Source organism: Pseudorca crassidens, chromosome 20 (genome assembly GCF_039906515.1).
Source record: "Pseudorca crassidens isolate mPseCra1 chromosome 20, mPseCra1.hap1, whole genome shotgun sequence".
NCBI lineage: Eukaryota > Metazoa > Chordata > Mammalia > Artiodactyla > Delphinidae > Pseudorca > Pseudorca crassidens.
Window position 1 is genome coordinate 10,591,669 of NC_090315.1, and position 12,004 is coordinate 10,603,672.

Genomic DNA, 12,004 nt, shown 5'->3' on the forward strand with positions numbered 1-12,004 from the left:
CTATCTTCTCGTATGATCATTTTTCTATAGCTCGCTTTGCAAACCCAGGATACACTTCAATTAAATGGAGCCAGAAGCTTGAAAGTGAAGTCAGAGGAAACGTGGTCTCATAGTGGACCCACTAAGTCTATCTAATAAGTCCTTCCTTTCCTCATCAAAATTGCAGCAGTCACAGGACAAACGCCAAATCTTACACCGGGCACTAAGATGATCCCAGGACCATGGAGTCATGCTGAGACCTGCCATGCATCCTCTTGCTGTTCCATGGCCATCAGGGCTCGACAAGAGCCAGGACCCAAAGGACCTGGGACGGTCCCACCTGACGCTTAACTGAGAAGGACAGATGCGCTCTGTAGACCCAGGACTTCCGGGGCCACTTTTACAGGCCTGGACGTACCCAAGTGGTGTTAGCACAGACCAGCACAGCTCTCTGATCTCAGTCACTCGTTCTGTTGCAAAAAGTACAAATCTCTAAGCACAATGTGTAGAAAAAGTCACTGCTTTATCTGTGGAGAAATGAATTCATCCGACCACACTGGCTAATGTTTGGATCGAATCATGTCTCTGTTTGCGTGCTTTTAAATCTCTGTGGTGTTGTATTTTTTAATGTGAGGAAATATAAAAAAGTAAATTTTTCAAAGTATGTGGCATTCCACCATGCAAGTAGCACCACCAGATTGATTATTTTGTTAAAGTAACAGAGGCTCACTGGTGCTCTGTGAAAATATTAGTTGTAATCACCAAATATCGATTAAAAACTCCAGAAACTTGGCATCAGTTTAAACACATACGCTCTACGAAGCTGCCTTTCCCTAATATGGTTGCCAGGAGGGAGTATGTACGATGTGTAAGAAGGTTTGCCCATCAGGTGAACAAGGCTCTCTTGTTTTGATTTGCACTGATTGTAGCTTGAGTGCAGTAAGCTTACTTTTCACATAATTTATCAGTTGTTCGTAATATCTTCCCAGTGAATTGCCTGTTCATATGCTTTGCCCATTTTTCTATTAGGGTGTTCATCTTTTGCTCATTAACTTGAACCAGCTCTTACTAGAGTTAAAAAATTAGCTCTTTCCTATGATATACATTAGAAACATTTTGCAAGTGTATCGTGTCTTTTTTTTTTAATAGTAACATCTGTCACAGGGTGACTTTTAATTTTTATGTTGAAAAATGAATTGATTTCTTCCTTGGTGTGGCCCTTAGGGTTTGTATCCTGCTTAGATCTTTCTCATGCCAGAATGACGGACAAATTCGCCTGTATTTTCTTCTACGACTTTCATCCTTTTAGTTTTTTGTGTTTTATTCTTTGATACATCTGGAATTTATAAGAGTAACTAGCCTCTCTTCCCACTGCTGCCACAACACCAGCTGTTCAGTAATCTCTCTTTTCCCACTGATTTGCAAAACCACCAAACAAAATTCCCCAAATCTGTGTGTCTATTCCTGGATTTGCCGGTCTGTTCTACTGCACTATCTGTTATTGTGGATTCATAACATATTTTTATAATATCTTTAATAACCCGCAAGGCTCATCCTCTTTCCTGGTCTGTTTTAGAATTTTCTTGGTTACTCCAGCTGTGAGAATGTTAAAACTGTTCACCCTGCAATTACCGGAAATGCTCAAAGTTAACAGATCTTAAGGCCTGGAAGAAGAGTGGTGTACTTTTGTTTCAGTGTTGAATTTTTAACACTATTTAACAAGTGCTCACATTCCTTCCCATAAACAGAGGGTATTAGGAGAACACCTCAAATTTACAGTAAGCACAGCCATCCTCTGTCATGCCAGATTATGCTGGCAAAATCTGTTCCAGGTTCACTCATCATTATCACAGTGAAAGTGGAGCATACTGGCGGCAGATGGGCCAGAGAAGTTTCTGCCATGTGGTCCCCTGCTTCTACAATTTTGCAGAAAAAGGCTGGGATTTCAAAATCAAGGGAGCATGGGACTTAGCTGGTGGTCCAGTGGTTAGGAATCCGTCTTCCAAAGCAGGGGACGTGGGTTCGATCCCTGGTCGGAGAACTAAGATCCCACATCCACGGGGCAACGAAGCCCACGCGCCACAATTACTCAGCACGCGAGCCACAACTAGAGAGCCCGCATGCCGCAACTACTGAGTCTGCGTGCTACAGTGGAGGATCACGCATGCCACAGTGAAGATCCCCTGTGCTGCAACTAAGACCTGATGCAGCCAAAAACAAAACAAAACAAAAATGAAAACAAAAAACCAAACCAAAACAAAAAAATCAAGGGAGCAGGATGGAAAACAGTATGGCAGTTCCTCAAAAAATTAAAAATAGAATTACCATATGATCCAGCAATTCCACTTCTGGGTATATACCTGAGAGAATTGAAAGCAGGGAGTGAAAGAGATATTTATACGCCCATGTTGATAGCAGCACTATTTGCAACAGCCAAAAGGTGGAAGCAACCCAAGTGTCCATCAGTGGATGAACGGATAAACAAAATGTGATACACACATACAATGGGATATTATTGGGGAAGAACATTCTTCTTTTTTAAAAGGAAGAAAATTCTGACACATGCTATGACAGAGATGAACCTTGAGGACATTATTCTAGGTGATACAAGCCAGTCATAAAAAGTGAGTCCATTTCTATGGTGGTTGTTGAACACTGGAGGGAGGATGCCATGGAGTTATTGTTATCGGTTCGAGTTTCAGTTTTACAAGATGAAAAGATTCTATGGATGGATGGGGGTGATGACTGCACAGCCACGTGAATGTACTTAATGCCACTGGACTGTACACTGAAAACAAACGGTTCAACTGCTACATTTTATGTTATGTGTATTTTACCACAATTTTTTTCAAAGGCAGCACAAAGCTACCAATTCACCTACCCGTGGCACATTTAACACGATGTCAAATATATGTGCGTATCTCAAAGGAATCTTTATTCCAAAACCTCTAGAAAAACAAGTTATCTCGGCAACCTTAGTCAATGCGCTTTAGGTTACAGAACACAAATATTGGGGAGGAAAAAAATGGCCTGTCATCCCACCTGTCAGAAAACAGCCCTACTGACATCTTACAGAAGTAAAAAGAATTCATGGGCAAGGCCAAAAACGCAAAAGGTACAAAAAAGGAACAAAATGAAAAAGAAATTCTTCTCTCCCCATCACCTTCTCATCCCTCTCCCCAAAGACACCCCCCGTTTAAAATATTTCTTACTTACCTTCTAGTTATGGTGCTTATCATAAAGGATTTTAAAGACCCAACAGTCTTACCCATTACTGTAGAGTCTCCCGCCTTGGGAGGACTCTGTGAAGTTGATAGGCCCCATTTTACAGGTAAAGAAATGAAGGGGAAGGGACCTGCCCAAGGTCACACAGTCAGAGAGTGGAGCTGGGATTCAAACTCAAGCAGGTTGTCTCCCTTACCCACTCCCCTAGGCTGTGTCTCCCCCAGGCCCATCCTGTGGCCTGCCCTCTAGGGTCTCTCCAAGGCTTTACTCTGAGCTGGAGAACTAAAGATTTGTCCTGAATAGGAGTCATTCGGTATCTATTTTGTCCTCTCTGCATCCCTCTTGAAAACCGGTCCCTCCCTTCTTCCACTGATATCTGGAGGGGCTGGCTGTCTATCAAAGGGACTACACCCACTGTCACAGGGATATGTGACCCAGGCTGGCCAATCAGCCACTCTGGTTTGGAGCTAGACATGTTATGGGGGGTGGGGGGGCTATCAGAAGTCTTCCCTGAGACAGTATCTGGAACCATCGGAAAACACACCCATTTTTACTGGGAGCTTTTCAGGATCAAATAGCTTTACACTGCTGGCAGCTACCTTTGTCGCCATGGAGAGGCTGGCCCGAGAAAGAAACCAACACACAGGAAGGAGCTTAGAGTGGCCGGGGAGCCAGATTCCTGAGACTTGTCTTTGAGCAGCTGGATACAAACGTACCTGAAGCCATTAACCCAGACACTAGGCAGCCAGATGATGAAAACTGGAACATTCTCTAAGATATATCAGGTGAAAAAACAAGGCCCAGAAAAATGTGCATAGTATTCTTACATTTGAGTGAGAAAGAGGATGAAAATATATCTGCATATAAGTGCTGTAAATCTTCCATCTACATAGAGCATCTCTGGAAGGACACAAAAGAAACCACTAAACTCTGGAATCTAGGCTGGATGGGTGATTTAGTTTTCATTGTACTCCTTTTCGTAGTTTCATTAATCAGGAAACTGTCAGGCGTGAAATAAGCTAATTCAGATTGCTGGGGGGGGGGGCGGGGGAGAGGATAGGCAAAGGCAAGAGAAAGAAAAGAAAAAGTAAGGTATTTATTGATTCATGTAACCCCAAAGTCCAAGAGTCTGGCTTTCAGGCAAGGCTGGAGCCAGGCTCTCACTTAATACAAACAATATTCTCTTTTTCTCTCCTCTGCATCTGCTTTCCTCTGTATTGCCTTGGGTTCAGAAAGTCTACCCACTCTGACCTCACCTCCTATTTCCCCTCCTGCTCACTCTGTTCCAGCTGCACTGGCCTCCCCGACACAAGAAATACTCCTGCCTCAGGGCCTTTGCACTTCCTGATACATGGTGGCAAGATGACCTCCATCAGCATCTACTGGTCTGGTTTTTTTCTGTTTTTTTTTGCAGTACGCGGGCCTCTCATTGTTGTGGCCTCTCCTGTTGCGGAGCACAGGCTCCGGATGCGCAGGCTCAGCAGCCATGGCCCACGGGCCCAGCCGCTCCGCGGCATGTGGGATCTTCCCGGACTGGGGCACGAACCCGTGTCCCCTGCATCGGCAGGCGGACTCTCAACCACTGCGCCACCAGGGAAGCCCTTATCTACTGGTCTTTTACATCTAGTAGTTTACATTCTACTAGTAGGGAACTCCAGAAGAGAGTGGAAGGACGTAAAAACAAATCAGCTCGGTGGGCTGAAGTGCATGATGTTTCCCCAACGGTGGTGGAAGAATTAAAGTGGTAAAATCCGCTTTGGTTTTTACTGACTCATGAGTGATGGTCAATGGCCTGGCCATGGGAAACCTGGCCTTTAAAGGGATGCCCAGGGGCTTCCCTGGTGGCTCAGTGGTTGAGAATCCGCCTGCCAGTGCAGGGGACGCGGGTTCAAGCCCTGGTCTGGGAAGATCACACATGCCGCAGAGCAACTAAGCCCGTGCGCCACAACTGCTGAGCCTGTGCTCTGGAGCCCGCAAGCCACAACTACTGAGTCCACGTGCCACAACTACTGAGTCCACCTGCCACAACTACTGAAGCCCACACACCTAGAGCCCATGCTCCACAACAAGAGAAGCCAACGCAATGGGAAGCCGGCGCACCGCAACAAAGAGTAGCCCCCACTCAACGCAACTGGAGAAAGCCCGCGCGCAGCAACAGAGACTCAACACAGACAAAGATAAATAAATAAATAAAGGGATGCCCATATGGGGCACAGCCCTGTGGAAATCACTAGGGGAATTTAGGAGGTGCGTTAAAGTAGGACATGTCGGTGCCTTTCAGAACTCCCAGGTTTGGAAGGTGACTGGAATCCACAAGCAGATATCCTCATGTGGTCCCTTGAGTTGGTCACCTGGGGCCACGGAATGAGTGGCTATGGGGGCACTGCAGCAATACAGAGAGGGGCTGAAGCCAGACACAGTCCTCTTGCACCCTCTGAGGCACAAAATGCCAGTAAGAACTGCTGGATCTGCCAACGAGAGACAGAGACTGCACATGGCTGTGCGGCAAACCCTCTGGTGGGAAGGCCTGATCTTAGGTAGCCGGCACGTGAGGCTGACGCCGCTAGCCGGGGCGGGGGGGGGGCGGGGCTCCAAACGGAGGTTGATGGAAATGGAAACTGACTCCAGACTAGGCTTTTCTCACTCAGCGGAAGATGCAAGTGCCCAGAGTCCTATAAAAGAGCCACAAGATACTGGACCAGTTTGGACGGCAGAGCATCACTTCTTCAGATCAAGGATTACACTTTACAGCCTGTATGTCCAACCACGAGCAGAGAAATCTCCTCCTCAGAGTAACAGTTGGATGGAGAATTGGAACGGGGAAGGGAGCCTGTGAACATCGTAGCTGGATCACGACCCTCCCCTCTCCTGACTCGCTCAGACGAAAGCCGAATTCCATCCTTCCTGAGTCGTTTCCTCACTTCTTCCTTGCTTCCCTCCACTGCAGCCACGCCGGCCTTTTTCTCAGACCAGGCACCCTCGTGCCTCCTTTCACACCGATTGTTCCCTCTGCTTGGGATGCTGTCCCACCAGCCGGTGGTCTGTCTCACCCTTCACCTCCTTCAGGTCTGTTCAAACGTCACCTCCTAAGAGAGGCGCTCCCTGACCACTGTGTAAAACAGCCAATTCTCTCTTCTCTCTCGCACACACACTCACCTCGACCCTCTCCTGCTTTATACCTTGTCACGGTACTCACCAACTCTTACCCGCCGTCATATATCTATGCATATCGTCCACTTCCCTGTTGGAATGTCAGCTCCCGGAGGGTAGGGCTCTGTCTTGTTCCTGGCTGTCCCATGGTAGATGCTCGATAAATTCTGGCTAAACAGAAGCACGAATGGATGAGCAAACTTTACCTTCAGGTCCTCCTGGTGGCGTGCAACCCTCTCCTCAGCACGTGCGCCTTGCCCTGGAGGCCCCTGCGGCCAGGCCTTGCTCTGAGGCCCGCCCCTGAACAGAATGCTGACCCGTCCAAGCAGCGGTCTGAGGGGTTTCCTTGGACGGCTGACTTCCCCTGTACCCCTCGGAGCCCCATCCCAGGATCTCCTCCCACTTCCGGCCATGTTCCCCCACTTCCAGCCTTTCCTGACAGACTGGGTGCAAACTGGAGGGAGGGGCTGGTCATGGGAGATGCATAAAGATCTTGGCCAAACGTGGCTTTTCCCATAGAGGGGCGAAGTAAAGGACCCAGTAAATTAACCTCTGACCTGGGTTTTTAGGTGTGCATACTGCAGTGCCTAATTAGCTCCCCCGTCCTCAAAGTCCAGCTTCCCCTTTGGTCTCTTGTGCAGCAGGGGTGCACTCTGATGCGGTGGCCCCCTGGTTCAGGCGTCCCAAGCAGGGGAGGGGCTTGGTCAGGAGGAAACTTAACTCGAATTTTTCTTGAAACACCTCAGCTTCTGTCTGAGGGGAAGCTGCTTTTAAAAATAAACTCGCCTTCTCAGGTTAATTCACAACACCAGGTACCTGTTCTAGAAACTTCTAAAAAACGCAGGCTGTCTGGGGAAGGCTTTCACGTTGGTGGCAGGCCATGTAGCAATGAGAGACATCTTGATGACTTCTTCTCTCACAGGAAATTGACGACCCTTCCAGCTTGAACCCAGGTCTGCAACAGCTGGGCTGGGTGTCTAGGACAGTGTGTATCGTTCAGCGTGGGGGGGGAACCCTTTTCTCAAATTAAACAGTCCATACCACTGGCGCCTATAAGAGACTCAACAGATACTTAGTTTGCTAAACTTTATTTTACAGCATATACATTTACATTTACTAATCATGGTGTCAATCTGTTAACACAACGAAGCCCTAATGGACCTGATTCTGAAATTAGGAGCTGGAGAGCTGGAGGCTTTCGTCACCTCGAAAGGCCAATTCACTCCTGTTTGGTTTTGCTCGGACCCAAGGAAAACCGTGACGCACGCAGGTGAAGAGCTACAAACGGAAACCACCTCCTTTCTTCCTGCATCCTCAGACTCATCCAGGCTTTTGAAATGAATCGTCAACAAGAAATCTGTTTTCCAAGTTGAATCACCAACAACGTCTAACAACTGTTCACGTTCTTCATCACAAAAACTGAAGCCAGAAGAGAGACCCTAAAGCTCTCTCGGATAGAATATGAATTACTGTGCGCCGTATTGATACATCTACCATCACACAATTGAGCATCACAGCAGGACAAGAGGATGTGAATTACAAAGGGAAACTTCTTTCGGAGTGTTCTACGACAGGCCATGCGCAGGACCAACTTCTCCCACTTGGAACTTTTCCTATCAGTCACATTTACAAGAAATTCAATTATAGGCAAATAGGTGGTGGAATGAACGAATTGGATACCTGTACCAAAACAAGCTAACGGGTGAACACAAGGTCCTATTTTGATAGTCTCTGATGTGACTTGTTTGACTTACGACACCTTCAAGTAGTCATCTTTCAGTTGCTGTTGTTTTTTAAATACATGAAAAAATAGATTCGGATTACTTCTTTAAGCACAGCTCGGGCTTCCCCGGGATACAATCTGGAAACCACTGAGCTCAGGGAACCCGCCCCTCCCCCGACTCCTGCACACCCAGGACACATGGCATTCTGGTCTAGTCAGAGAGCAGAAATTCACAGCCAAGTTTTAAAGAATGTTTTTCTCTCTCTTCCTAGAATGTGAGATTTGGTCTTCAGCCTCAAAAAGAGTTTGGGGGTATTGGATGGAATTAGAGCCAGGGAACCAGGAAGGCCAGAGTCCTTTCCTACCCATTGCTCCCCCATGCTTCCTGCAAGGGTTTCACCCCAAATGGGAATCCAAGTCCCATTTTTATTAACAGGACCGAAAACCAAACACTTCAAGGCCTAAGTGGACAATCTTTTTTCCCCCCAAACCGATGCTTGGACCTTAACATCCTCTGGTTAGAGAACTGGAGGATAGATATCGCAGACCAGTAGCGGCAAGGAAGTCAGGTCTGCAGCAAAGATCTTCGCTTAACCTACCCGGTGGTCGAAGCAGAGAAAGGGAAGGAGGGAGCGAGCGGTCGCCCCGCCCTTTACAATGCCAGGCCCTGCAGAGGTTGGCTGAGTATCCAGAAAAGGAAGCAGGGGATGGGGGAGAAAGGCCGAACGTGAATGAACGTAACAGTGACCTTGCCCATGTGCCAAGGTGAACGTTTTAGAGTCTTCCCAATCTGCTTAGTGACTCTCCAACCTCTGAAGGCGAGTCTAGGAGGAGGTGAAAAAGCAGGCCTGGCAGAGAAAAAGCACAGGGGTACGCCTCCTTACCCTAATTCCTCCCACCTACATCTCACATACCATTTACCTCTGAGAGCTGGATCTCTACGAACTGGGTGGGTCCCTAAAACAGTGAAAAGTCGACGACAAGAGAAACGTTGTTCCCCGCTTGGAACTTCTTCCTTGGTCTTTTTTCGACTGCTCAGGTGCAGACGGAAATCTAGGTTTTCTGGGTTCTGTGGATAAATTAGAACAGCTCGAGAGGGGAAGCAGGGAGAGGTGTCACTGGAAAGTTTTTTCACTTCCTTGGAACTTCTAAGTCCTTGAACATTTCCATCTCCCAAACAGGCCTCCAGAAAACTCCACCCTGAAAGCCACTTACTCTGACAAACAATATATAACCCCAAATGATTCAATTCTTACTGAGGGAGATGGAGCAGATGAAGTGTCAGATGACCGGAGAATACCACGGAGACACTCACCAACAAAAGATAGGTCAGTGGGTTTGCTCCGCCACCTCCTGTCCCCACAGGTATCCCCAGTGTTGGCCTCAGGGGCTCCTAGGAGGGGGGTCAGGGCTCCCAGCCTCTAAAACCTCAACTGGTGTGTCACTCACTCCCTCCACTGCACTGGGGTCCTCCTCAACGACCATTGGACCCTCTGTCCCCTTGGGTTCCTCTGTCCCCACCTGCCCGTGCTGTTCCTCCCCCTTCAGCCGCTTGTTGACACAACCCAAATGACTTCTGCTGTCATTCTCACCACTGGAGGCATGAGGAGAGCCTTGTGGCTTGGCCTTTGGACCCTGGGAGGTTGAGGCTGGTGGCTCAGCGGGCTGTGGGCTCTGAAGGGCCTTCTGATCCAACGCATCCCTTCTCGAGCCTTGCCCTTTCTTTGGAATCTCTGGCTTCTTCCTGGTGTTTTCTGAATCGACAAGGACATAAGAGACGGGGCCCAAGCTCACCCTCTTCTTCTTCCTCGTGGGAGCAGGGCTCTTTGCCGAGGCCCAGACCATGGTATTCTTCTTTTGTGGACCCTCTGGACCGCCGTCTTGGTCTGACTCAGAGGCAACTCCAGGGCTCGCAGCTTCTGCCTGGGCATCGTGGGGCGGGTTGCTGGGAGACTTCCAGGCACATTTCGCTAGGGCCTTCTTCAAAGCTGACCCCTCCCGCTTCACACAGGGCTTCCTGCTGCTCCTGATGTATTCTGACATCTCCATATTTTCAGCGTCATCAGCTTCCGGATCCTCCAACAAGGCCGAGCTGTGGGAATGGCTGCCTCTGGATTTCTTCCAGGGCACTGGTTCCTGCTTGGGAGTTTTTTTCTGCTTCTTTCTCCTGGGGAAAGTCTTAGCTCCAGCCTTTTGAACCAGAGGTTCAAGAGGGTCACCCTCATCTTCCACGTCATTCCAGCCGTCCAGGTTCTCCATCTTCAAGGCAGAGCCCACCTCTGCAGCCCACCCTGGCTCCTTCTTGACCTTCCTCGCTGTTGTCAAAGTCAAGGATGCCACTGCTTGGGCTTCAGCAACCTCTCGAGCCCTAGCTTCCTCCCGGCTGCGGATCTCGCCCTCCATGCAGAAGATGATTTGCACCACCGCCCCCAGAAGCACCCCCAAAGCTTCTGCCCAGTCCTCTGGGGGCTGATTCCGGTTCTGGGGTGGTGGGGACTGGCTGAGCTGCAGCAGGCGGACCACATCCTCCCGGGTGCGCCCCTCTGCAGCCAGGAATTCACTCAGGTTTTTTAAAAACTCAGCATCCTGGGTGGGGTCCCTACTGACCACTCTCCAGATGCCCCCCCTTCCTGGGAATTCCCGGGGTACGGCCCTCAGATTCACACCCTCGCCTACCTCAACGAGGGCAGCTTTGGCATTCTCTTCCCTCAAAAAAATCTTGTTGAGCACAAAGTATGGGCCCAGCGGGGAGAGGACCCCATTCAAGGTCTCCTCAATTTCCACTTGGCCACAGTCCTCCGGGATGCCTGTGACCAACAGGCACCTGTGGATGTCCACTTCCATCCCCCGGCACCAGTCCTCCAAAAGGTTCACCGCCATGGTCGTGGACACCTGGCAGCTCGATTCCCACGTGTGCTGAAGAGTCTACGACGTGGACCGGGGCTGCAGTGGTCCCTAAACAGCAATCCTGTAAGGTGACAGGATTGGGAGGTCAAATTCCCGGGAACAAGGCCAGGCCCAGAGCTCTCAGCTGCCCCCTCCAAGGCTGGCCTGCAGGAGGCCTCGCGCTTTCCCAAGGTCTTCCTCCCCAAACCGGGCCCCGGGTGCTCACACGTGTCCTGGAATCGCCGAAAACCGCGAGCGGCCTCCCCGGGGCCTGGCTCTCGGCCAGCCCGTCAGGGAAGCGGCAGCCCCGCCTCTGACCGCCCAGACGGGCCAAGGAGAGGCCGCCGGGATGCAGCCGGCTTGCCAGGTGCCAGCTCGGGCCACGCCGGCACGGATGCTCTGGGCCAAGTGCCCGAGACGACAGCGTCCGCCCCCGCTCGGACAGGGCGCGTCAGGTGGCGTCTCGCCTGGGTCCAGGCAGCTGCGCTGAGCCGAGGCCGGCGTCCCAGGGCGCGCTTGCGCACTTGCTCCCGCGTAGTACCCGCGGTCTCCATGGCAACCGGTGGTTGCAAGCTAGCGCGTGGGCTGTGCAACTGGGCCTGGGGAATCGCGTGGGAGTGCGATCTATTCACCGAGCCCGAGGTCTGCATGTTCTCTGATTGCCCTCCCGGACCCGGTCTTTCCACCTTTCTCTACTCAACATGGGCCTCCGGGACGGGGGTGGGGGGTGCTGACTTCTGTGGCCGCACCAACTACCCTTCTTACCCTCAGCCTTCCTGTTGGGTTGAGCCAACAAGACTCCTAGGAGACAACAGAAAGCAGAGGGCGCGAGGAAACAGCAGCTTCAGTCCCCCTGAGTTCCCCTAATAAAAGCCACAGCTCTTGTTGAGAGCCTTCTAGGTTAGCTACAGTTCCTTGTTCCAGAAATTTCCAAAAGTTTCTAGAAACTTCTCGATTTTCCACCCCCTTCAAGCCTGGGGATAGTGCCTCACCTTTCCTTGCTGGTTTCCTCAACTCACTGCCTACAGGTAACACCTTTGT

The 12,004-nt window shown here is 50.0% G+C and overlaps 1 protein-coding gene across 1 annotated transcript; it reads right to left on the reverse strand.

Annotated features, from left to right (window-relative positions):
- Window positions 1-7,426: 7,426 nt before the first annotated feature.
- PNMA8A (PNMA family member 8A) lies at window positions 7,427-11,466 on the reverse strand. Its single transcript, XM_067718327.1, has 2 exons — window positions 11,190-11,466; window positions 7,427-11,045 (listed from the first exon to the last, which is right to left on the reverse strand). The coding sequence occupies exon 2, from the start codon at window positions 10,955-10,957 to the stop codon at window positions 9,461-9,463; it is 1,497 nt and encodes a 498-aa protein (XP_067574428.1). The 5' UTR covers window positions 10,958-11,045; window positions 11,190-11,466; the 3' UTR covers window positions 7,427-9,460.
- Window positions 11,467-12,004: the final 538 nt, after the last annotated feature.

What these genes read in the sequence shown, in the direction of transcription:
- PNMA8A (XM_067718327.1), bottom strand. Translation starts at nt 10,957, where the DNA reads ATGGCGGTGAACCTTTTGGAGGACTGGTGCCGGGGGATGGAAGTGGAC.